Genomic DNA, 26566 nt, shown 5'->3' with positions numbered 1-26566 from the left:
AAACGGGATAGGAAAAGAGGAAAAGGAGCCACGTAGTTATTGTGAGCCCTAGGATAAAGCCTGGCATCACTGGTCGAGAGGTTGTCTCCCATTTCACCAGCCATTATCATCATCCCTCCCACTCTGGAGTGACCCAAATGCTCAGATAAAATCCCTCTTGAGGTCAGGGAGTCCTTGGCCTGACCTCAGCCCTTCTCCAGAATGTGCCCCAGCCAAACACTTCTGTAGGAAATTGACTTCTCTTTTCCTAAGACTATTCTCCTTCACCTCTTTCCTGGCACCCAGGCGCTGTCTTTTTCCCAGGAACACATGCCCACCCCACTCTTGGAATGAACTAATTCCCATCCCTAGAAGCATGAGACACCCCTCGCTTTATTTAAGACATCTAGGAGTCTCAGCTCTAAGACACTTCTCAAGAACTAGTCTTTACAGGTGGAGTGGAAATAGGAGCATGAGTGCATTCACTGGGAGGGGCCTTAAAGTTCACCCAGCCCTTAGAACACGAAGAGCCCTTCCGGATAAAGTTCCCTACTACTTCACCCCAGAAGCAGCTGTTCTAACTTCATCATCCACTAGCTGTGAAAACACCCTTGGATCTGAAGTCTAGCCTCCCTGTAGTAACTCCACAGCAGCTGTGGCTGGGAACCACTGATCCAATCAACACCTTCAGTTACAGGTGAACTGTTCTGGTTCCTGCCGCAGGGTCATGGTGCCCGGCAGACTGGCTGGACTGGGGGAGACAGGGAGCCCACAAATGAGGAAGTTGAATGAGAGTTAGGGGCTGCTTGCCGTCAGAGTTTGGATTTCATTCTAAGAGCCTAGGCAATTCTGTACAGGATTTTAAGCTCAAAGGAGCAACAGCATATGATTTACATATCAAAGAGATCCTCTGGTTGCTGCTGGTAAGAAATGCACTGAAGAGAAACTAGAGAGAAGGGCAAGTGTCTTTTTTCAGCTTTGTGGACACAGTGTCCAGCAGTACACAAGCCCTCAGAAGGTCCTGGTGAGGCACACAACTTGCAGGGAGTGAAAAAACATTTGCACGTGGTAACTAACGCCCATGGCTTAACAGTGGGAAAGGTTCCCTTGCCAACTAAATGCAGACAGCCTCTATTTCCAAGGGTCAGCCAGAGAGGTCAGGTCACTGCAGGAAAGATGGTCTGGGGCTGGACAATCAGTACACCTGCTTGAGGGCTCTAGCTGGAGGCAGTGATCCGGCCAGACACCCACAAAGTAAGTCCGGCTTCAGGGAGGAGGGTTGGGATGGCCACAGAGAAAGCCCTGGAGAGTAAAATCCCGTCCTTTTCCTTCCAGTTCTGGGCAACTTGGGGGAGAAAAGATTTACAAAGGTCACCCCAGGATTCTGCAACCCCCAAGGACCCTGGAGCTGTCACATCAAGATGTACTATGGTCTCTGCCTGCCAACTTAGGACTTCTCACCACCTCCTCAGAGCCCTTCAGACCCTGAACCCCTCCCTGCCTGCTTCCCGAGACCCACAAGTTAGCCTCTGGGCTGCGGACCTTAGCTCCTTGCCATAGAGAACGCGCTTCACCTCCTGTAAGTCTAGGAGCGGCAGGTGCTTCTCCAAGGATTCCTCCAGCGACGTCCACTCGGCGCCCGCCATGGCCACACTCAGCCAGGGCCGGTGTCCGTGCACGAACTGCCTGCCCTTTGCACCCAGTGGGAGGAGGTGGCCAGGCCAGGACCGTGCAGACGCCCTGGCCTCTATCTCCTACTTCCGCTCCCGGACAGCTCACGTGGGGACACGCCCCTTCCTGGAGTAGCCAATCTGCCCTCCAGGGCTTCGCGAGTGGGCCCGCCCCTGGACCTTAGCGCTCCTTCAGCACGTGCTAGAACACGTGCTCTCCTGGCCTCCCCAGGACACGACCAATCAGCGCTCCAGGACCTAGCGTGAGGAGGGGGAGGAGGAATCTGCCCCTTGCCCTTTGCCCCTTGACCTTCGCCCCTCCTCTGGCACGCGATGAGACACGCGCCTCCACAGGTGGGAGTGCGCGGAGCCCTAGTGCCTCGTTTGCGAGTCCGGGTGGAGGCTGCTCCGTCCCGCATCCTTCGTGGGCCCTCGCGAGGGTGCCTCCAGGTCCCACCCGTCACCTGCCCCTGGTGTCGGGGCGGGACCCTGGAGAGGCTGTGAGAGAGGCCTGGCGCGGCCTCCTGGAGGCCGCGGCACGGGTCTGTGGCAAGTCGGCGTCCTGCTGCGGACCTTCGCGGGGGCGGGGCCGTTCCCGACCACGACCTCCAGTCTGCGGCTTAGAGCAGCCGGCCGGGCCAGCCCCCAGCACAGGACTGCGGACGAAGGTACGAGTTTCAGTGTCCTGGGCACGCGGCGGCGGCACCGCTGTAGTGTGGACCCTTATGTCTGGGGAGGGTTAGCCTCGGAGGGGCAAGGGTCAGAGTCCAGGCAGCCACCTGGGCCGCGCGTTCCCACCCCCGGTTTTGGAGCCGCTTTGTGGCCGAAGGTCAGCTGTTCGCCTGCCGTCCGGTGCGCCTCCATGGAGCTAATGCTGTAAAATGCGGGGTCCCCGGGCGAGGACACGCCCCATGCCCCCTTTCAGCTCTGACCTCTGCGGCGTGTGTGCAAATATGGGCACTCTCCTGGGGTATGGTGCGCTTTAGACAGTCACTGAGATGGTAGGAGTGAGAGACCCGTTTGCTGTTCCCGCTAATCCAAAGGGTGCCGTTCTTTCAGGAGCAAAGAAGCATCCTCTTTGGGGGACCTACTGAGAATTAAGGCAGTTTAAGTCCCGCTTACCTGAGGCCGGCAGCAGGCTGAAAGAATCGGTCTGTAGAAATCCTGTTTAGCCACTTGCAAACCTTGTGACCCCGGGAAAGTCATTGGAGGCTTCTGTTGCTATCTGTAAAATAGGAATCCAAAGATTACGCTGCAGGGTTGTTTAAAAGTCACAAAAGGCCAGCACAATGGCTCACGCCTGTAATTCTAGCACTTTAGGTGGCCAAGGAAAGAGAGTTGTTTGAGGCCAGGAGCTCCAGACCAGCCTGGGTGACACAGCAAGACTCTATCTACAAATAATTTTTTAAAGATTAGCCAATCATGGTGGTATGCAGGTGCTTCTTGGGAAGCTCAGGTGAGAGGATCACAAGCTCAGGAGTTTGAGGCTCCCTAGCTATGATCTTACCACTGAGCTTCACCCTGAGCAACTGAGTGAGATCCAGTCTCAAAGGAAAAAAGAAAAAAGGCAAGTAAGATAAGTGCAAAGGAAGCTAATTTATATCCAGAATCAGCTACTAACATTAAAAATAGGTGCTATAGGGCCAAATATTATACTGCAGGTATTTTGTTTAGGCTACTAATTCACTAGCTTTGTTTCTTGTTTTGATAAATTTTAGCTGACAGTTTCTAGTATCCGATGGAGCTGCCTTTTCAAGAATGCAAACTTCGAGTACTTTCTATGTGTAAGGCACTGCCAGGAGAGCCATATGAAGACAAGTAAGACCTAGTACCTTTTCTCTGATTTAAAGTAGAGGCAGACTTGTAAATACAGCAGATTTAAGTAATTCGAGATGAAAAAGAAACAATATACTATGGAGTGCAAAGAAAGGTGATTTCTGGCGTAGAGAAATCGTTGGAGGTCTCATGGAAGAGGCTTCAAAGCCAACTCAAAATGCTTCAAACTGAATGAACTGTCACCTCCTTTCTCAAGGAGGGCTCTTACCTTCTTCTTCTTCTTCTTTTTTTTTTTTTTTTTTGAGACAGAGTTTTGCTTTTGTTGCCCAGGCTGGAGTGCAGTGGCCCAATCTCAGCTCACTGCAACCTCCACCTCCCAGGTTCAAGCGATTCTGCTGATTCTCCTGCCTCGGCCTCCCGTAGCTGGGATAACAGGCATGTGCTACCACACCTGGCTAATTTTTTGTATTTTTAGTAGACACAGGGTTTCACCATGTTGGTCAGGCTGGTCTCGAACTCCTGACCTCAGGTGATCTGCCCTCCTTGGCCTCCCAAAGTGCTGAGATTACAGGCATGAGCCACTGTGCCCAGCCTCTTATCTTCTGCACTGTATTTGCTATTTCAGTAATGGCCTCACCATCCACCGATTTGCCAAGTTTTTGAGAGTCATCTGCAACTCCTCCATCTTTTTTTCCCCCATACAATCAGGCATCAAGTTCTGCTAAATTTATCTCCTGGATATTGTTCATATCCTTACTCCTCCCTCTTCACGTCTGCCTCCTGTCATCTTTTGCTTGAATTGTTGCTTGTTCTAACTTCTCTCCCCACCTCCAATGTCTATCCTTAGTTGTCTTTCTAAACTAGTATCTTACCGTCTTTTGTACCCTCTCATTCACTGTATCTTTACCTGGGATCACCTTTCATCCTTCACTTTGTGACCTCTTTCTCATCCTCCACCTTACAGTTGAAACATCACCTCTTCTGTAAAAACTTCTCCAATTGCCCCAGAAAAAGCTAGGCTCCACCAGTCCTTCAAAGATAGTTCTCTTATTACATTTATTAAACACTATTGTGTAATTATTTCTGAGCTCTCCTCAGAAAATGGACCGAATCTACTTTTGTATCCAAAGGACTTCAGCACTCAATAAATGATTGTTGAGGGAATCAGCTCTGGGATCATGGACAAATTCATTAAGGTGACAACACTGAGCTGTACCTCGAAGCAGTAGTAGGAACTATTATTACTAGTTAAATTGCTGATTTCATAGTTCCCTGATGTTCAGTGACAGGTCATTCATACTTGCTCGTTATAAACCAGTGTTTCATAAATAAAACTTAAGATTTACAAAGTTGTTTTAAAAAAAAGTTTATACTTGCCCAATTTATTTTTTACTCTGAATGATACCGGGACACTTCACTAGCTCTTTCTGTGGTAATCATTTTGTTTTTTGCTTTTTTATTTTATTTTTTTGAAATAGAGTCTCCCTCTGTCACCCAGGCTGGAATACAGTGGAGCAGTCTTGGCTCCCTGCAACCTCCACCTCCCTGATTCAAGCGATTCTTGTGCCTCAGCCTCCAGAGTAGCTGGTATCATAGGCATGAGCCATCATGCCCAGCTAATTTTTGTATTTTTAGTAGATACAGGGTTTCATCATGTTGGCCAGGCTGGTCTTGAACCCTTGGCCTTAAGTGATTCATCTGTCTTGGCCTCTCAAGGTGCAGGGATTACAGGGGTGAGCCACCATGCCCGGCTCTGTGGCAATCATTTAAAAAGACTTAAGACTGCCCTAGTTTCTTTCTGAAATATCCTGCCAGCCCAAAAGGTGATAACTGCATGCAACCATACTAGAGTGAGGGATTCTTCCTTGTTTTGAAGAACAACTCTTTCTCTGGCAACGTGGTGTGGTTTAAGGATGTGTAACCCATGATTTGCTAAGTGTATACAAACATGGGCAGGAAGGACAGAATACACATAACCTCCACATGATGGATACCTCTGGAGAGGGAGATAGGGGAATGGGATAGAAGAATGGGAATTATGTTGATAGATAATATTTTAATTATTTTTAAGGGATCTGAGGCGGCCAGGCACGGTGGCTCACGCCTATAGTCCCAGCTACTCAGGAGGCTGAGGCAGAAGAATTGCTTGAACCCAGGAGGCGGAGGTTGCAGTGAGCTGAGATTGCGCCATTGCACTCCAGCCTGGGTAACAAGAGCGAAACTCCATCTCAAAAAAAAAAAAAAAGACTAATTCTCATAGATTCTATGATTTTATGATTATTGGAGTATGAGATCCTTTTTAAAATCTGGATGGCCAAAAAAAAAAAAAAAAAAAGAAAAAGAAAAAACAATAAATAAATAAATAAAATCAGGATGGCAAGGGCAAGCAGAGCAGATGTTGCATGACCCTTAGGGGTGAACACCTTAGATATTAGTGCCTTGATCACATGGCCTGGGTCTCATTTGTGTTGGAATACGTTGGTACAGTAAAGACTGAACTGGACTAGAAATGAGGATAGTGATACCTTCCCCACTTTCTTGCAGGAGTGGAATATGCTGAGTTGAATTATCTTTGAAAATCTATACAGCATTATCTCTGTAAGATGCTATTTTTAATCAAGGAGAAGGTGTTTAGATATAATTCTTCCACGGCACATTATAAATATACCATCCTTAAGGTACTGGATACTCATCTTTGCGTTATTTTTTCAGTGGTGATAATGGCTTTGCATGGAATCATTTATAGTCTTTCTACCAGTTCTTCTCGAGATAAATAGCATACATTTTTGAAAGATGGGTAATTTTGAGAAGGCTGCAGTCTGAGTCCAGGAAACAAAGCAAAGCTGACTAGCCTAAGCTGAACTCTAGTCCATGACTCATCACTAGTTTTGTCTAATCATTTAGGATAGCAAACCAAGCACAGGCTTATGTATGACAGGAATACAAAATCCCAGGTTGAATTTTTGGGCCTTAAGTTTCAGGAAGTATCAATGTGGTAAGTAAATGTTTCTCTTTACCTCCATCTCCCCCTATGACAATTGCAGAAGCATGCAGTGGGCCTAGTGGTTGTATGTGTGACTGGTTTAGGGGATTGAAGCTCAGTGTGAGTCAACAGTGTCTTAAGGGTATTAGTAGCTCAATATGAGTGAACAGTGTGTTGTGACTGCCAAAAAAAAGTTGATATAATCTTAGGTTGCATTATGAGAAGTATAGTGTCCAGAACACAAGGCAGATGACTGTCTCACTCTGTTCTGTGCTGAGCAGAGCACACCTGAAATTAATCTAGCTCTGGGTTAGATACACAACATATTCTTGAATATGCAGAAAAGAGATATCTAACAGCAGCAATAACAAAATGTTAAAGGCACTGGGAACCTTTATTTAGCAAAACCAGGTAAACAAACTCAGAAAGGATATTGTTACTTCATTCAGATTTCTGAAGGGGCCACATATAAGAGGTTTTTATTTGTTCCACATGTCCCTGAGGAGAGGAGCTGGAGTCAATGGATAGAAACTAAGGGGGGCATATTTCAGCCCAATACAGTTATTTTCAGTAGGTGATGTCAGAAAAAAAAAAAATAGGCAGTCTCTGCAAGTGATGAGTTTTCATTCAGAGGGTTCAGGTACGGTCCAGATGACCACTTGGTGGGAGTGTTGTAGAAGACAGTCAGTCATCAGATGGGTAGCTGAATTAGAGAGTCTGTGATTTCTGTATATTGCTGTAACATGAACCAAGAAAACCTTAGGGATGTCAAATCCAAAGAACTGTAAATAAGCCATGGAACAATACAAGATAGCTTGGTATTGATGAAGTAAAAGTCAGTAAGTGTGAGCATCTGAAGAACCAGATGATGGGAAGATTTTATTATAATTAACTTTTTTAAAAGCGTGTTTGGTTGGATTGGGTTTAAAGGAAAAAAAACCACTTTATTGCAAGAGTATCTGGAACCTAATGGTAAGAAGAGTTCTAGTCCCAGAATCTGGGGATGAAACAACTCTCATGGTTACAAAGAGTAATTTCAAATTGCAAGTGGTTGTATCCGGGGAATAGTAAGGGGACAAAAATGGATGGGGGTTAAGAGGTCAAGTAGATCCACAGCACAGGGGCAAAACAAGTTTATAGAGAGAATTACGTATTTGTTAAGCTAGGCCAAACAGACTTATGTTCTGTACTTCACCGTCTGCAAATAGTTGGCATCTTAAAATCCTTTATACTGAAGCAAAGTAGATTGTTTACTCTGAGAAGCTCCAAGGTATACTAATGATCCACAGTGGAGGGCTTACAGTATTGTAATAACTTACCAGATTCTGTGCCCCAGCAACAAACTCACCACTGGCAAATTCAGCCCTACCTTAAGCACTAGACTAGTTCAGCCCTTAGTCCCAGAATCTGAGTCCTACTTCAGATCTCAACCTTGCTTGCTGCTAGCCCTGCCTGAATTAATGTCCCAAATCTAATAACTAGTTTGGGGCATTAAACCTTTTTATGGCTGGGCATGGTGATTCATGCCTGTAATCCCAGCACTTTGGGAAGCCAAAGTGGGAGGGTCTCTTGAGCCCAGGACTTTGAGACCAGCTTGGGCAACATAATGAGACCCTGTCCTCAAAAAAAAACAAAAAACAAAAATCTGTTGGGCCTGTAGTTCCAGCTCCCCTGGGAGTTTGAGGTGGGAGGATCACTTGAGCCCAGGAGGTAGAGGCTGCTGTGAGCCGTGTTTGTGCCACTGCATTCCAGCCTGGGTGACAGAGTAAAAACCTGTCTCAAAAAAAAGGGAAGAAAAAAACCTTTTTGTGCTTGTATCAAGTAATTGATTCTTGAATCTCTTGTTTCCTTAAACTCAAGTCTCTTTCTGATATCTCAGTGCATAGCCCTCTTTTAAAGTTAGCATTGCCAAAGACTTGAATCTGGAATCTGAATTTTGGGTCCTGCTAACTCTTTTGTAGGTTGTTTTTTGGTTTGTGTATTTGTTTGTTTTGAAATGGGTTCTCGCTATGTTACCCAGCTGGACTCAAACTCTGGGACTCAACTCTGAGAATACTCCCGCCTAGGCCTCCCGAGTAGCTGGGACTACAGGAGTGCACCAGTGTGCCTGGTATGTCATGCTACCTCTTGCCAGACTAACATAGACTACTTCCTAGACCGCCATTGTTAAATCCGAGGGTCCCAGAGCCCCACCTTTGGGCCTCTGTGAGTTTAACAGTTACAGGCTTCAGTTCTAAGAATCAGGCATCCCTTCATCATCAGAATCCTCTCTTACAGTCTCATGTTTCTCTCTGATCCAAGTGACTTGGTCTGACCACACATTCTGCACCTAGGGAGCCAAACTGATATTGGCCTGTGTTGGAGCAACACACTGAAAGCCCTTTTCCGTGCTCAGCCTCTGCAGACACTAGCCAAAAAGAGCTTCCTAAGCCGGTACTACTCATCTTGCTGGCCATGTATCTGGGAAGCCGAGCCCCACTATGTACTTTTCCTGTCCAGACTCTGGAAGAGTTAATTTTAATAGTTCATGGCAAGATGCACAGTTTGTCTTACAGGTGCCTTACAACCATTGAACATTTGTTCTCTTCATTGCTTAGGGTTTTTTATTTTGGTTTGGTTTGGTTTGGTTTTGAGACCGAGTCTCACTCTTTTTGCCCAAACTAGAGTGCAATGGCACAATCTCAGCTCACTGCAACCTCCGCCTCCCAGGTTCCAGCAATTCTCCTGCCTCAGCCTCCTGAGTAACTGGAATTACAGGTGTGTGCCACCACATCTGGTAACTTCTTATGTTTTTAGTAGAGACCTGTTTCACCGTGTTGGCCAGGCTGGACTTGAACTCCTGACCTCAAGTGATTCGCCTGCCTAGGCCTCTCAAAGTGCTGGGATTACAGGTGTGAGCCACTGCACCCAGCCCATTGCCTAGTTTTATAAACAAATATTAAATGAACCAGATGTACCAGACATTGGGGTCAAACATGAATAAGTCATATGGTACTTGTTCTCATAATTATGATAATAATGCTTTCCATTTCTTGAGCACCTGTTATGTGCCAGGTACTGTGCCGGGCCTGTAAGTGACAGCCTTTATAGGAGCTAGGAAGTGCATTGTAGGGGTAGAGGGAAGAGCTGGATAGTTTGTGTTACTTACATAAGGCTTCAAACACAGCACATGGCTAGTGCTTAATAAACAGTAGCTATGTTTACAATATTAGAGGATAACATTACCAAAAGTATCATGAAGGTCCAGAGGTGGGATAAACAATGTCTATGTTTACAATATTAGGTGATAACATTACCAAAAGTACCACGCAGGTCCAGAGGTGGGAGCACAAGTATCTGAGCCAGAGGGATGTGTGTAGGGCACAGGAGGATCAAGCAAAAAGAAGGAAAAGACCGCAAGCAGAAAAAGCCACTGGGAGAGTAGCTAATCTATCTGGAACACAAGAATAGATAAAGGGCCACAATGAGACAATGTATGTGTAGCAGATCTAGAGAGTTCTAGAGACGTGTGTGCTAATGACAGGAGTGTAGCCATAAAACCCTTTACTGTAGTCACAGGAGAAAATGATTGCATGCATTTGTGAAAACCGGAAGGATAAGACACAAGCCTGAAAATTATTCAATTAAAGGAAGGAAGATTGCAGACTGCTTAGTCACCTGAAGAGAGAGAATAGCACTTACAAAATGAGAGGAGATGATTATATCACTTAAGTGAGCATTGATCAACGTACTTGGCAGGACAAGTGGAAATGTTTTTCTTTTAAATAATTCAAGCCTGCAGGCTTCCAATTCAGTTTAAGATAGTATGAGTCTGCTATATATAAACGTGGATAGCGTTCCAGTGGTAAATGTGTAGAATTCAAAGGAGGAATAAGTAAAAACCTATTGTCTATGTTCAGCTAAAAGTGCATGAATAAAGCCCTGGTGGTAAATTCACAATAGCCTCCATTTGAACATGTATGAGGGGAAGGAAATACTATTTGCTTGTTGACCTGGATTTTAATATACTTAAACCACATTATTCTAGTATTATCAGAGAGAGTCAAGCTTGATGCTCCAAAGACATTTCTGTTTCTTTTTTTTTTTTGAGACAGAGTTTCACTCTTGTTACCCAGGCTGGAGTGCAATGGCATGATCTCGGCTAACTGCAACCTCCGCCTCCTGGGTTCAAGCAATTATCCTGCCTCAGCCTCCCAAGTAGCTGGGACTACAGGCGTGCACCACCATGCCCAGCTAATTTTTGTATTTTTAGTAGAGACAGGGTTTCACCATGTTGACCAGGATGGTCTCTATCTCTTGACCTCGTGATCCACCCACCTCGGCCTCCCAAAGTGCTGGGATTACAGGCTTGAGCCACCGTGCCCGGCCTTCGATATTTCTGTTTTGTACATTCTGTTTCTGTCAAATAGACTTACCTTGAAATCTATGACATATTTTCATGGCTGGTTGTTCATATTTCTCTCAGTATTTTCCTGAGTTAATCAATACAGAAAGTGGCAGGGAAGCAAATCATGGTAGAAGAGTATTAAAGTTATAGGCCTATAATATAGGATTATATAGTAATTATACTGTTTAACTGATCATTTTTCCATTCATTGGGAAGTGTTCTTATTTTTGAGAAGCATCATGGTACAGTAGCAAAATCATATTTTTTTTAAGTTCTAGCTCTGCTATGTGTTAGTTACATAAGTGACTTTTTTGAACTTTCTTTTATTCTGTATCATGAGATGACAGTACTTGCTTGAATCGTTGCTTCAAGGATTACATGAAAAGCAGGTCTGGGAAATAATTAGCAATCCAATGCCCAGCTCTCAGTAGGGGCTTAGACACATTCATTCTCCACATCTCCCCTGCAGGAAAGCCTCTTGTGAAGTTGCTGAAGGAGCACAACCTCTGGAATAACCTTAGTGTTGGTTACTCAAGAAATCTGTTTGTTTTTTTTTTGAGGGTAGATTTTACTTTTGAAAAACTAGAAATTAACTCTACACTAAGTTAGTGGATGATTGGGTTAGAGATGTTTACAAATAAAGTGTGACTGTGAAATAATTGGTTTTCTTGTTGAGACTGTAGATGGACTCTGAAAGCAGCTCGAACAGAGAAGTTCCAGAAAAGTGTCAAAGCAGAAACTGCATTTTTGGAATCAGTTTTGGATAGATAAATTCTTGTATGCTTAAACTTCAGCTTTGTTACTTTATAATCGCACTTTATTTCCGTGGGAAAGGTGATGCAGACAGAATTGATGATAGAGACTAATGGAGAATGAGGAGAAAATAAAACCATAGAAAACATGTAGAGGCCATTCCACTGACACAGAGCCTAATTGAAATATTTTTAAATTCTTTCTTTAGCTACAACTCAAGTCTGGTTGCTAACAATTTTTAAAGTCTCATTTCTGAATCTATATTAAAGTATATTATATTCTCCCAGAGCAGAGCAGTTAGCCTTTAGCTTGGTATACCACAGCTTAAAATGAATGTATCTTTGTCTTTGCTGATCCTTCTTTGAGTTTCCCAGACTTAAAAACTTAAGGCTGATTCTTTGTTCTTACATTAAACCTGTTACTGTCATTCCTGTTGGTGAAATGTCTTCCATCCTGCCCCTTCTCCAGTCTTACTGCATCCACCATCATCACCTTCCTACCTGGATCTTGCCTGCATCATTGTATTTGCAAGGAAGCAGTATTAGCTAGGAAGCTGATTTCTCCTATTTCAGTGTGTTTGTCTTCTAGTAGAGCCTTTTCAGAGTAATAGCTTCAGATTAATTTTCCTAAAATAACACTCCCATCTTATGTATATATTTATTACAATACCCAACATTGATGTGTAGGTAATTGTTTATGAGATAATCATTTATGTTTCTGACTTTTTGGTTAGATTTTGAGATATTTGAAAACATGAACTATTTTATTAATCTGTGTCAGTAGTGCTTAGTACAGGGTCTTACATGTAGCCAAGTCACTTCAAACAAGGTATTTAATGGCTCTGTGCCAAAATTTCTTCATCTGTAAAATGCAGATAATAGTATCTTTCTCAAAGGATTGCTGCATTAAAACAGTATGTATATATGTGTATCAAAAAGTAGCTTTGTATTATAGCTTTTGTATATGTTCACTTTTTTTTTTTTTGAGATGAAGCTTGCTCTGTTGCCCAAGCTGGAGGGCGGTGGCATGATCTCAGCTCACTGCAACCTCCGTCTCCTGGATTCAAGCAATTCTCCTACCTCAGCCTCCTGAGTAGCTGGGATTATAGGCACCCGCCACCACACCTGGCTAATTTTTTGAACTGTTGGTGAACACACTACAGGGGAGAGAAGACTTAATCAGGATGTTAATCAAAATTACACACAAAAAATTGGTCAGGTGTGGTGGTGCACACTTGTAGTCCCAGCTACTTGAGAGGCTGAGGTGGGAGGATCATTTGAGGTCAGGAATTCAGGACCAGCCTGGCCAACATGGTGAAAACCCATCTTTACTAAAAATACAAAAAATTAGCCAGGTGTGGTGGTGGGCGCCTATAATCCCAGCTACTCAGGAGGCTGAGGTAGGAGAATTGCTTGAATCCAGGAGACGGAGGTTGCAGTGAGCTGAGATCATGCCATTGCCCTCCAGCTTGGGCAACAGAGCAAGCTTCATCCCAAAAAAAAAAAAAAAAGTGAACATATACAAAAGCTATAATACAAACCTACGTTTTGATACACATATATACATACTGTTTTAATGCAGCAATCCTTTGATAAAGATACTATTATCCACATTTTACAGATGAAGAAATTTTGGCACAGAGCACAGGAGGTAGGTTGCAGTGAGCTGAGATTGTGCCAGTGCGTTCCAGGCTGGGCCAACAGAGTGAGACACTGCCTTGAAAAAAAAATAAAAATCAAAACTGAGTTTAAATGAAAACAGTGCAAATACAGTTTCTTGGTCCTTTTTTTTTTTTTCGTTTATTTTTGAGACGGAGTCTCACTCTGTCACTCAGGTTGGAGTACAGTGGCATGATCTTGGCTCACTGTAACCTCTGCTTCCCGGGTTCAAGTGATTCTCCTGTCTCAGTCTCCCAAGTAGCTGGGATTACAGGTGTATACTACCATGCCCGGCTAATTTTTGCTTTTTTTTTTTTTTTTGAGACGGAGTTTCGCTCTTGTTACCCAGGCTGGAGTGCAATGGTGTGATCTTGGCTCACCGCAGCCTCTGCCTCCTGGGTTCGGGCAATTCTCCTGCCTCAGCCTCCTGAGTAGCTGGGATTACAGGCACGCGCCACCACGCCCGGCTAATTTTTTGTATTTTTAGTAGAGATGGGGTTTCACTATGTTGGCCGGGCTAGTCTTGAACTCCTGATCTCAGGTAATCCACCTGCCTCAGCCTCCCAAAGTGCTGGGATTACAGGTGTGAGTCCCTGCGCCTGGCCCAGTTTCTTGCTTTTATCTTGTCTCTCTAATAAGCGTGTAAGCTCCTAGAGGACAAGGACCATCCTATATTTCTTTCATATGCCCTACTATACATGGCATAGTTCTTGGCTTTTATGCATTCACTTAATAAACATTTCTTAATGAATATTTAATGTACAATAATATGCCATGGGATATAATAATAAGACAAGGTCTTTAATAATGTTGAGGTACCTCCATTCTAATGGGAGCTTAGAGATACTAATATTTAGTATTTCATTTAGTCAGTGCTATGGAAGGCTTTATAGCAGGTGATTAATATTCTCAGATGTATTAATTACATAAATCTGGGATCTAAGCAGAGTATGAGCAGGGTGAGTGATTGGCAATAAGGGCTCCCATTCTGCAGCAGTATCTGAGGTGAGACGTGATAAAGGCCTGAACTGAAACCCTAGAAATGGAGTGAGGATGAATTCAAGAGCCTCTGTGGAAATGAAAATCAAAGGGATTGTGATGACTCCACTGTAGAATATAAAGTGTAGAAGACAAGGATGTTCAGGATCATTCTGGCCTCTTGCTTGAGCATTGGTTTAATAATATAAGCCATTTAGGAAATAAGAGCCATGAGGGAAGAAAGCCAGTTTGGAGATTAAGATGCCCCTGGGATCTCCAGAAAGAGATCCCTGTGAATAGCTAGAAATTCAGGTCTGGATCCTAAGGATTGGAATTTGGACTAGAGAGAGAAAACTGGACATTTTAGCAAACAGTGGTTGTTGAAGCCACGGTAATAGAAGAGATCAGGTTGTGGAAAAATGAGAAGTATAAAGTACCTGAGACAGAAATGCTCAGAGAAGTTAGAGGGGATGCAGGAATCAGCAGGCCCCTGTGCCAGTGTCCAGCAGTATTAATGTTGCAGTGAGACCAATTTGAAATTATGTATTCAGCATTTGGGAGGGTATTGAAAAGGTGGTCCCTGGCTCAATAAATAGTGATCAGAATGAATTGAATATGGGACAAGAAAGTGAGGAAAAACTTTTGATAAACTTGGAATGACAGGCAGGAGAGAGTTCATTGTTTGAAGATGAAATTAGGGCCTTTTTTTTTTTTTTAAGACAGGATCTTGCAGTATCACCCAGGCTGGAGTGCAGTGGTACAATCTGCACTGCAGCCTTGACCTCCTGGGCTCGAGTGATCCTCTTGCCCAAACCATCTGAGTAGCTGGGGCCACAGGTGCATGCCACCACACCTGGCTAATTTTTAAATTTTTTGTAAAGATGAGGTCTCAATAAGTTGCCCAGGCCAGCCTCAAATTCCTGAGCTTAAGTAATCCTCCTTCCCTGGCCTCCCAAAGTGGTAGGGTTGTAGACATGAGCCGCTGTTCCTGGCCCGGACTTTCTAAAATGAAGCTTTCTTGAACATTTTTTTTTCGTGAGAAGTGGGAAAAAGGCTGGAAAAGAGAGAGAAAGCAGTATCTTCTGTATTCTAGGATATGGACTAACTTCTTTACATGTTTCATGTTTAATCTTCGTCATCACCGTATAAGCAAGGGTGTCCTATCCACTGGGCACGAGGCTCAGCACTATTAACTAACTTGCCTAGAGGAATCAATAATTGTTTGACTACTAAGACCAAACTCTTTCCATTTCGTGTGGCCGTTTCCAGGCTCTTACCCATCCAGGCTCTTACCCATCTCTAATCCATCACAAAAGAAAGGGGATAATTTGTTGGTCTGGAGACAGAAGAGCATGGGAATGTTAATGTGGCTGAGGTTACCATAGACAGACTTCGTGGGAGGAATAGGGACACTGTCCCCATGATAGGAGGCAGGATATAAGGAATAACCTACACACAGGAAGGCCCAGAGATGGAAAGCCTCCCTAGAGATGGGAGCTGAGGGGGCATACTAGAGCTTTAGCTGGTCGTTTCCTAAGAGGGAGGTATAGAGGAAGATATTATGTGGAGATACTAGAAATCATAGCTGAAGGCGGTCAGGCGTGGTGGCTCACACCTGTAATTTCAGCACTTCGGGAGGCTGAGGCAGGTGGATCACGAGCTCAGGAGATTGAGACCATCCTGGCCAACGTGCGGAAATCCTGTCACTACTAAAAATATAAAAATAGCTGGGCATTGTGGTGCATGTCTGTAATCCCAGCTACTTAGGAGGCTAAGGCAGGAGAATTGCTTGAACCAGAAAATCAGAGGTTGCAGTGAGCTGAGATCATGCCACTGCACTCCAGCCTGGCAACAGAGCAAGACTCCATCAAAAAAAAAAAAAGAAAGAAATAGCTGAAGGCTGGGTACAGTGGCTCATGCCTGTAAACCCAGCACTTTGGGAGGCCGAGCCAGGTGGATCGCTTGAATCCAGGAGTTTGAGACCAGATGACCAACATAGGAAACCCCATCTGTACTAAAAATGCAAAAATACCAGGTGGGTGTGGTGGCACTTACCTCTAATCCCAGCTACTCAGGAGGCTGAAGCAAGAGAATCACTTGAACCTGGAAGGCAGGGGTTGCAGTGAGCTGAGATTGTGCCAGTGCACTCCAGCCTTTGTGACAGAGTGGACTCCGTCTCCAAAAAAAAAAAAAGGAGGCCGGGCGCGGTGGCTCACGCCTGTAATCCCAGCACTTTGGGAGGCTGAGGCGGATGGATCACGAGGTCAAGAGATCGAGACCATCCTGCTGGTCAACATCGTGAAACCCCATCTCTACTTAAAATACAAAAAATTAGCTGGGCATGGTGGCGCACGCCTGTAATCCCAGCTACTCGGGAGGCTGAGGCAGGAGAATTGCCTGAACCCAGGAGGCGGAGGTTGCGGTGAGCTGAGATCATGCCATTGCACTCCAGCCTGGGTAACAAGAGCGAAACTCCGTCTCAAAAAAAAAAAAAAGGTGACCAGGCTTGTGCTAACACCTATAATCCCAACACTTGGGGAGGCCAAGGTGGGAGGATCTCTTGAGGCTGGGAGTTTGAGACCAGCATGGGCAACATAGTGAGATTCCATGTCTTAAAAAAAAAAAAATAGGCAAAATATTGAACAGACACCTCACCAAAGAAGATATACAGATGGTAAATAAGCATATGAAAAAATGCTTAAAGTCATGCGTCATTAGGGAATTGCAAATTAAAACAATAAGATACTACTATACACCTATTAGAAAGGCTAAAATCTAAAACATTGACAACACCAAATGGTGATAAGGATGTGGAGCAATAGGAACTCCCATTCAGTGCTGGTGGGAGTCAAAACACTACAGCTACCTTGGGAGAAAGTTTGGCAGTTTTGTATAAAATTAAACATGCTTTTGCCATATGATCTAATAATTGTCCTTTTGTATTTACACAAAGGAGTTAAAGACTTAGATCTACAGAAACCTGCACAGGAGTGTTTATTTCAGCATTATTCACAGTTGCCAAAACTTGGAAGCAACCAATATGTTCTTCTGTAGATAAATGAGTAAATAAACTGTGGTATATCCATACTCTATGAATATTATTCAGTGCTAAAAAGAAACAAGCTATCAGTCCATGAAAAGACAGGAAAGAAACTTAAATGCTTATTACTAAATGAAATAATTTGAAAAGGCTGTATACTATATAATCCCAACTAGATGTAATTCTGGAAGAGGCAAAACTATAGTAAAATGATGGAGATAGTAAAATGATCACTGGGTGTCAGGGGCTTTGGGAGGAAGGGATGAATAAAGAGAGCAGATGGGATTTTTAGGGCAGTGTAACTATGCCATATGATACCATAATGATAGATACATGTCATTACACATTTGCTAAAACCCATAGAATATACACCACCAAGAGTGAACCCTAATGCAAACTTGTGGACTTTGGGTGATAAATGACATGTCAGTGTTGGTTCACTAGTTTTAACAAATGCATCACTCTGGTGCTGGATGTCGGTAGCAAGGGAGGCTGTGTCTGGAGGCAGGGAGTTTGTGAGATAAGCTCTATATGTTTCCCTCACTTTTGCTATGAACTTAAAATGCCCTTTAAAAGTCTACGTAGGCTGGGGACAGTGGCTCACGCCTGTAATCCCAGCACTTTGGGATGCCAAGGCAGGTGGATTACTTGAGCCTAGGAGTTCAAGACTACCCTGGACCACATGGTGAAACTCCATCTCTACAAAAAAAGTACAAAATTAGCTGGGCATGGTGGAGTGCACCTATAGTCTCAGCTACTCGGGAAGCTATAGTGGGAGGATCACCTGAGCCCTGGAGGTGGAAGTTGCATTGAGCCAAGATTGCACCGTGTACTTCAGCCTGGGTGACAGAGTAAGATGCCATTTCAAAAAAAAAAAAGTCTATGTAAAAAGTTGATGGGGAAGGATTGGGAAATCAGTATATTGGTAGAAAAACTATATGAAAATATTTTATGTTTATATAAAATTAAGTCCCATTCCCTAAAGAATAAGGGATAAGATATAGAAAAGCTCCAGATTCTCAAGATGATGCAGAGCACCTGAGACATTTATTTTCTATTTTATTTTATTTTTTTAGAGATGGGGTTTCACTCTGTCACCCAGGTGGGAGTGCAGTGGCATAATCATAGCTGGGACTAGAAGTATGCACCACGTGCTTGGCTATGAACCTGAAGTGTGCTGATGCAGTAGGGAGAATGTAGAACTCGGGGGTGAGGAGACCTGCCTGGAGCCCTGACTCTGTCACTAGGCAATTCCTATCATCTCACTAGGTCTGTTCTCCCAGCTGCAAAATTGATTGATGTGTGATATCGGAAATGCCTTTGAGCTTGGAATATCCATGCTGGTGTTTGGCCACAGTATAACGTAGTGGTTAGAGCACAGACTCTGGCATTAGAATGCTTAGGTTGAACCTCAGTACGTCACACCCAAGCTGTGCGACTGTGGGCAAGTTATTAGCTTCTCTGAGCCCCAGTTTCTTCATCTGTAGACTAGGGATAATAATGGTAAATATCCTGCTGGGTAGTTGTAGAGATTCAATGATAAAAAAATCTATAAAAAGTGCCTGACACACAGTAAGTAGAAGATAAATACAAGCTATTATCATTACAAAGTGTACATGCTGTTATTCTGATAATCTTTTGCTACTGCTGAGAGCACACTACTCTATACCTATATGTAGTTGCAACGAACAGGAGGTAAATGGAATTAACCGATTGGAGTTTGCCAGGTTCCCCTTTTGGGAAAGGAATGAAAGGAATCTTCAAATATCTGAGTGGTCAGGACCTCTGGGTTATGACTCAGCTACAGTCAACTGTCAGATTTTCCCACAGCTCAGTGGAAAGTCACTGAAGACTCTGTGAAAACAGTGCCATCTCTCCTTCAGTGTTTCTCTGCTAGGATGCATTGCTAACTCTGGGGGTCTGACCATATTTTTGTCCCAAAATGTCTGCAACTGTTTCTGCTGAGCTGATGATGCTACAAGCCTCAAGCCTATGAGAGTTTATTGTCAACCCCACTGTAGGACATCAAAAAAGAAAACTTTAGGGTCTGGATTGTTTTTCCAGGCAGGAACAATGATGTAGTGACTATCATAGATTATTTCAGAGTTCAGAATCTCATGTCTCAGTTCCCCTTGCTGCTCTCTACCTTCCTCTGTGGGTGAAATTAAGATTATGGATGCCACCTTGAAAGATAGTATACAGGCTGGGTGCAGTGGCTCCTGCCTGTAATCACAGGAGGGGATTAGCCACTGTACCCAGCCTGTATACTATCTTAGGAGGCTGAGATATCTCTATACTTAGGAGGCTGAGACATCTCTATACTTAGGAGGCCGAGACGGGTGGATCATGAGATTAGGAGTTCAAGACCAGCCTGGCCAAGGTGCTAAAACTCTGTCTCTACTAAAAATGCAAAAATTAGCCTGGTGTGGTGGCACACGCCTGTAATCCCAGCTCTCTGGAGGCAGAGGCAGGAGAATCGAATCTCTTAAACCCAGGCCGCAGAGGTTGTAGTGACCTGAGAACATGCCACTGCAATCTAACCTGGGCGACAGAGCAAGACTCTGTCTCAAAAAAAAAAAAAAGAGTATACATTATGCATTGGTGATAGTCACTAAGATTTTTTTTTAAAGTTTTCTTAGATTGTCCCAGCAGAAGCTCTATCTGTTAATGTAATTGTCCACAGTTTAAACAGAAGTAGAAACATCTACATAATTTGGTTATAATTCTAACATCTTTTGAAATCTTCTTAGGTCATATTCTCAAATTTGAGTTCAAGAACCCTTTTTATCAACCTGATTGAATCCTCAATCTTCCTCTTTCTAGCCTTGCAGAGAAGTCTCACAGCTAGCTCTACACCGTGATGTTCAAGTAACTAAGGGGCTAGTGATCTGGGACAAAGTGCCTTTTCTTTCTTAAGTTTCCTTTTTTTTTTTTTTTTTGAGACGGAGTTTCGCTGTTGTTATCCAGACTGGAGTACAATGGCAGGATCTCGGCTCACTGCAACCTCCGCCATCTGGGTTCAAGCAATTATCCTGCCTCAGCTTCCCAAGTAGCTGTGACTACAGGCGCCACACCACCATGCCCAGCTAATTTTTTGTATTTTTAGTAGAGACAGGGTTTCACCTTGTTGACCAGGATGGTCTTGATCTCTTGTCCTCATGATCCACCCGCCTCGGCCTCCCAAAGTGCTGGGATTATAGGCGTGAGCCACCACGCCCGGCCAAGTTTCCCGTTTTAAGAGTAGAGATGCCGTGGTCCAAAGCTGGTCTGGAATTTTCCCTGCATTGAGGTCTATTCAATACAATAATCTATTTTAAACCTAAATCTCTTGCCCAGGTGTGAATTTCCTTATGGCTGCCCTAGGACTAGATAGTGGATGACATTCAACAAGTATTGGTTTGTATTACACACCTTTTAATAGCATTTTAATGGCTTTGGCACCTTCCCTCTGAACGTTTCTCCTTTTGGCCCCCCTACTTCTCTGTGTACCTTTTTGTCTTCAGGTGGATCATTGGGATCTGCCCTTTGCAGAAAAATCTACACTTTGGTACTTGAAATGCCATGATATACATCTTAAAAAATTTTTTGGGGGGAACATGGTCTCCCTTTGTTGCCCACGTTAGAGTACAGTGGGCACAATCATAGCTCACTGAAATCTTAAACTCTTGGGCTCAAGCAGTTTTCTTGCCTCAGTCTCTCAAGTAGGTGGGACTACAGAGGCACAACCACCGTGCCTAGTTAATGCTTTTTCTTTTTTGTAGAGACAGAGCCTTGCTATGTTGACTATGGTGGTCTTGAACTCCTGGCCTCAAGTAATTCTTCCATCTTGGCTTCCCAAACAGCTGGGATTACAGCCATGAGCCACCATGCCCAACCATGACATACTTTTTTTTCGTTTTTCTTTTCTTTTTTTTGAGACTGCGTCTCACTGTGGTGCCCAAGCTGGAGTGCAGTGGTATGATCTTGGCTCACTGCAACCTCCGCCTCCCAGGTTCAAGCTCTTCTCGTGCCTCAGCCTCCCAAGTAGCTGGAACCACAGGCGCGAGCCACCATGCCTAGCCAATTTTTGTATTTTTAGTAGAGACGGGTTTCACCATGTTGGCCAGGCTGGTCTCAGACTCCTGACCTCCAGTGATCTACCCACCTCAGCCTCCCAAAGTGCTGGGATTACAGGCGTGAGCCACTGTGCCCAGCCAATACACATTTTTTAGATGAAGAAACTGAGGCTCAGAAAAGGTAATTGGCTTGCCCAAGGTCATATAGGCACTCATTAACAGAGGTCAAGACCAGAACACTGACTTCCCTGAATTCTATTCCATGGTGACTCTGTTAAGCCAGTAAGCATCACCTTTTAAAAAATAAGTATTTCCAAAGTAGGGGTTAGGAATGGAGGGAATGAAACTCTCACTGAAGAAAGGATAGGGCTAAAGGAAGGATTGAACCCATGCAAGGAAATGGCTCTGAGTAGGCAGAAGGCCCGGGGAAACAGAAGTGTCTGGCTGTGGACAGGGAGAGGAGGTGCCATGGGGTGAGGAAAAGGCACAGAGAGAGTTGAGAGCCACCACCAGCACATACTTGGACTGGTTGAAAATCTGACTCCCCCAAACAGATATAAATGCTCCTCCAGATCTTACTATTTCTACAGCTGTGACTTAACTGCTGCTTATCTTTCCTCCAAGAGATTCCTTGGAATGAAACCAATGGGAGTCCAGGGTTTGGAAGAGTCTCATCAGAGCAGATGGGCCAGCAGCAGCCAGAACCCTTGTTGCCTTTGGCTGAGAACACTGTCCTGGATCTGAATGTCTTGTGAGCAAACCCCAGCAGGCTCAGCCTTAGGCCTGAGCGAAGTTGGCCTGCTTCTCCTAGAAGAACCTTGTGTACTCCCACATCTTCCCTCCCCTCTTTTGCATGTTGAAAATCACATTCTGAGAGCACTCTTGAAGCTAAAACCACATTGCCTGTTAGCAGCCCCAGAAGGATGGCGTCTTAGTGCTTTTGGTCCCTTGGTATATTTAGAAGTGCACTGCATGGAGGGTCAGGAGGCCCAGTTCTGATTCTTACCCAACCACTAATTTTCCCTAGGACCACAGGCAAAGTATTTGTCCCTGCGCCACATTTCCTTAGCCGTAAAGTTGTTTATAATAACTTTAATTTAGGAAATGTTTGCTGTATATCAGACATAATCTCATTGAATTCTTTCAACAATCCTATGGAATATGTACTTTTTTTTTTTTTTTTTTTTAATATGGAATCTCGCTCTGTCACCCAGGCTGGAGTGCAGTAGCACCATCTCGGCTCACTGCAACCTCTGCCTCCCAGGTTCAAGCAATTCTCCTGCCTTAGCCTCCTAGTAACTAGAATTACAGGCATGTACCACCATGCCTGGCTAATTTTCATAATTTTAGTAGAGATGTGATTTCCCCATGTTGGCCAGGCTAGTCTTGAACTCCTGGCCTCAAGTGATCTATTTGCCTCGGCCTCTCAAAATGTGACTGGCCAGGCATAAGCCACAGCCCTAGGCTAGCATAGGTACTATAATTGTCCTGCTTTACAGGTAAGGAAGCTAAGGCTTAGAATTTTATATGCTAACCAACCTATTTAAATTACCAGCCCCTACCTGTGGCCAGCACCACTTTCTCTGCCTTATTTTAGCCATAGCATTTATTACCACCTAATATGTTATATATTTTACGTTTTGGTTTGCTCTCTCCCTCTATGAGACTATAAGCTCCATTAGGGAATGGATTTTTATCTTTGTATTCCTGTTGTTATTGTTCATTTGCTGTGTCCCTAAGACCTAGAATTATGCCTGGCTCATGATAGGTACTCAATATTGGTTGAATGAAAAAAACAAGTGAATGAATTCTTGGTAGGAGTGTAAATTGGTATAGACTCTGAGGAAGTCAGTTTGGCAATAGTAATATTTAACATGCACTAACCTTTGGACCCTGCAACACCAGAACTATGTATATCCTATAGACGATATATTCATGCGTCTTCCTAAACCGTGAATACCAGGCACAGTGACTTATGTCTGTAATCCCAGCACTTTGGGAGGCCAAGGCAGGAGGATCACTTGAGCTCAGAAGGTTGAGACTGCCTGGGCAACATAGTGAGACTCTATCTCTATCAGATAAATAGATAACCAGACATAGTGGCACCTATCTGTGGTTCAAGCTACTTGAGGGGCTGAGGTGAAAGGATTGCTTGAGGCCTGGAAGCTGGAGGTTGCAGTGAGCCATGATCATGCCACTGCAGTCCAACCTGGGTGACACAGTGAGACCCTGTCTCAAAAAAAAAAGAAGTAAAATATTCATCAATAAGAGAACTTATTGAATAAGTGTGATAGGTCCCTCCAGTGGGCTTCTATGTAGAAGTGGAAAAGAATGCAGTAAAACTGCATATGCTGATACATAACAACTTAAGAGATACTAAGTAAAAAAAAGCAGAGTGTAAGATGATGTATCACTATTTTTCATTTGTATGAAAAGAAAAAGTATGATAGATTTTAAGATGTACTTGTTTATGTCTAGACTCTTTCTAGAAAGATAGCTAAGAAACAAATGATTGCCTCTGAAGAGGGTACAGAAGTTTTAGTTTGGGATGGAGAACATCCTCTGACTGAGATAAAATTCACAAACAATATAAGACTCATTTAAAGTATATAGTTCACTTTATATGAGTGAATTACGTTTGGTATAAACTTTTAAACATTATGGTTGGCGGGGGCAGTAGCCCACACCTGTAATCCCAGCGCTTTGGGAGGCCAAGGCAGGCACATCACAAGGTCGGGAGTTTGAGACCAGCCTGGAAATATGGTGAAACCCCCTCTCTAGTAAAAATACAAAAATTAGTCAGGCATGGTGGCAGGCACCTGTAGTCCCAGCTACTCAGGAGGCTGGGGCAGGAGAACTGCTTGAACCCAGGAGGTGGAGGTTGCAGTGAGCCAAGATCATGCTACTGCGCTCCAGCTTGGGCAACAGAGTGAGTCTCCGTCTCACCAAAAAAAAAAAAAAAAGGTTAAAATATATATAATGTAAAATTGGCTTCTCCCCACTTTTTTTTTTTTTTAAGAGACAGGGTCTCTATTACCTAGACTGGAGTGCAGAGGCATGATCATAGCTCGCTGTAACCTTGAACTCCTAGACTCAGGAGGTCTTCTCACCTCAGCCTCCCAAGTAGTTGGGACTACAGGTATGCGCTATCATACCTTGATAATTAAAATAATTTGTTGTTGTTGTTGAGATAGGGCCTCACTATGACCAGGCTAGTCTCAAATTCCATAATCTCAAGTGACTCAAGCAATTCTGCCATCTTGGCCTCCCAAAGTGATGGAATTACAGGCATGAGCCACCACAGCTGGCCTGTCCCTTTTTAAGTATATAATTCATTGGCATTAATTACATTCACAATGTTGTGCAACCATTGCCACTATTTCCCAAATATTTTCATCCCCCAAACAGAAACTTTAACTACCGTAGTGTAGTCTTTTATAATATTTTATTTTTTAAAAATAATACGTATGTATTACCTTTTTTATTTTAAAAACTAATTTTAGGCCAGGCAAGGTGGCACACACTTAAAATCCCAACACTTTGGGAAGCCGACGTAGGAGGATAACTTGAGCCCAGGAGTTCAAGACCAGTTTAGGCAATATAGAGAGACCTCATCACTACAAAAAAATTTTTTTAAATTATCCAGGCGTGGTGGCACATGTCTACAGTCCCAGCTACTCGGGAGGCTGAGGTGAGGGGACTGCTTAAGCCCAGGAGATTGAGACTGCAGTAAGCCATGATTGTGCAACCACACTCCAGCCTGGGCAGTAGAGCAGGTCCCTGTTTCACAAATATAAAATAAAATAAAAAAATTTTAAAATTAAAATGAATTTTAAAAAGAAAGTATAACAGGTTTAGAAAACTTAGTAACTTGCCTAAGATTGCACAGCTCATATTTCATAGCAGCAACCACCAGTTTTATTATAAAGTAATAAAAATTCTTACAAAGAATGAAGTTTTAGCCGTCTTTCTGGGTGTTATAAGGGACTTGGATATCATCTAATTCCTTCATTTTACAGGTGAGATAACAGATTCATTGAGGCAAGATGGCTACCCCAAGTCAAGAATCCTATCAGTAGCAGGCCTCCTAATCCAAAGGACAGAGTAGGTCACAGAAGAGGTCTTTTGCTTTTGACAAAACAAGTAAGGTTTGAATCTCTCCTGCCCTCAAAAGGGATTTAGGAGTCTCTTACTTCAGGTATCTCTTGTATGTTCCATGTACCTGTACTGTCTAGTAGGAGGGAATGGGGCCACTGCACCCTGATATCATTGTTTCTGTTTATCTGAAACTACACAGCAAACCCTTAGGACCTATCTCAATTTCTACTTGTAAGAAAATGTATCTGATTGCCCTACCACATCCAATTCCCACTTAAGTCCTAACTCATATATACATTATTATTTGAAACATGTAATTAGCAATCAGAGAAGGTGTGAGGCATTTTATAGCTGTGTCAATGTATGAGTCCATTCTGCCCACTAGTGTAAAGCTCCAGGGAAGCTGGAGGTGGGTGATTGATTTCTGCTAGAAGGTCCCCAATAGATGGTTTTTGGTTTTTTAGGTTAATTGAGCTGTGCTGTTCTGAAAAAAAAAACTGTGATTTTAGATATGAAATATTTCAAGGGTTTAGCTGCGCCTCCCTGCAGAGCTGTGTGCTGGATCACAGAACATTGGAATCAGTGGACATTGTGGCTATCCCTCCGTTTCTGAGAACAAAGTGTGACTCTTTCCTGTTTTCCTTACCTTGGCATTAATTGCATCTTCATTTATGTGATTGTTTGATTGCAGTTCATCTTCTCCTCCTCCCTCCCTCCCCCAATAGACTAGAAATTCCATAAGAACATAGACTGTGTCTGTCTTCACTCACCAGCATATCTCCAGCACCAAGCCTGGCACATAGTAGGTGCTCAAGAAATACTTGTCAACTGGATGAATGAAGATAGCACCTTATTTTATAGATGAGGAAGCAGAGGCCCAAAGAGATCAGGTCAGTGGCAGAGCTGGGACAAGAAGGCAAGTCTCCTGGTTCCTCAGCCAGCATTCTATTTTCCTCTGTATCCTCTCAGCATCGGAGTTGGAAAATCTTGGCACCTAGTCTTACCCTTTCATTTTACAAATGGGAAACTGAGGCCCAGAGAGGGGAAAGACTTACCCAGGGCCCACGGAAAGAGGCACTGGCAAAGCAAAGCCTAGTACTTAGGTATCCTGACTCCCAAGCTAGTGCTCTTTCTTTGTAAAAGCACAAAAAAAAAAAAAAAAAACAAAGCTGAATTGGGCTTCTTGCCA

At 43.7% G+C, this 26566-nt stretch overlaps 2 protein-coding genes across 3 annotated transcripts in view; one reads left to right on the top strand and one right to left on the bottom strand.

Annotated features, from left to right (window-relative positions):
* The window catches only part of UPB1 (beta-ureidopropionase 1), a 36483-nt gene extending 34848 nt beyond the window's left edge, over positions 1-1635 (bottom strand). For both annotated transcript variants that reach the window (XM_035267335.2, XM_078336201.1), the window contains exon 1: positions 1522-1635. In XM_035267335.2, the coding sequence (XP_035123226.1) occupies positions 1522-1625 (104 nt within the window). In that variant the 5' untranslated portion in view covers positions 1626-1635. The remainder of the gene's footprint in view (positions 1-1521) is intronic.
* LOC118146228 (uncharacterized) lies at positions 1624-26366 on the top strand. Its single transcript, XM_078346380.1, has 5 exons — positions 1624-1781; positions 1882-2317; positions 3368-3467; positions 25299-25383; positions 26151-26366. The coding sequence occupies exons 1-5, from the start codon at positions 1624-1626 to the stop codon at positions 26215-26217; spliced, it is 846 nt and encodes a 281-aa protein (XP_078202506.1). The 3' UTR covers positions 26218-26366.
* Positions 26367-26566: the final 200 nt, after the last annotated feature.

This window comes from Callithrix jacchus, chromosome 1 (assembly GCF_049354715.1).
Source record: "Callithrix jacchus isolate 240 chromosome 1, calJac240_pri, whole genome shotgun sequence".
Taxonomy (NCBI): Eukaryota; Metazoa; Chordata; class Mammalia; order Primates; family Cebidae; genus Callithrix; species Callithrix jacchus.
Note: the sequence above shows the minus strand (reverse complement) of the source record. Positions and strands in the feature narration are given on the sequence as shown.

Bases quoted from the DNA above. Each gene is read 5' to 3' on its own strand.
- LOC118146228 (XM_078346380.1), top strand. From the start codon at position 1,624: ATGGCCACACTCAGCCAGGGCCGGTGTCCGTGCACGAACTGCCTGCCC. The intron at 1,782-1,881 runs GTAGCCAATCTG...TGGCCTCCCCAG, and splicing joins GGGACACGCCCCTTCCTGGA to GACACGACCAATCAGCGCTC. The intron at 2,318-3,367 runs GTACGAGTTTCA...GATAAATTTTAG, and splicing joins GCACAGGACTGCGGACGAAG to CTGACAGTTTCTAGTATCCG.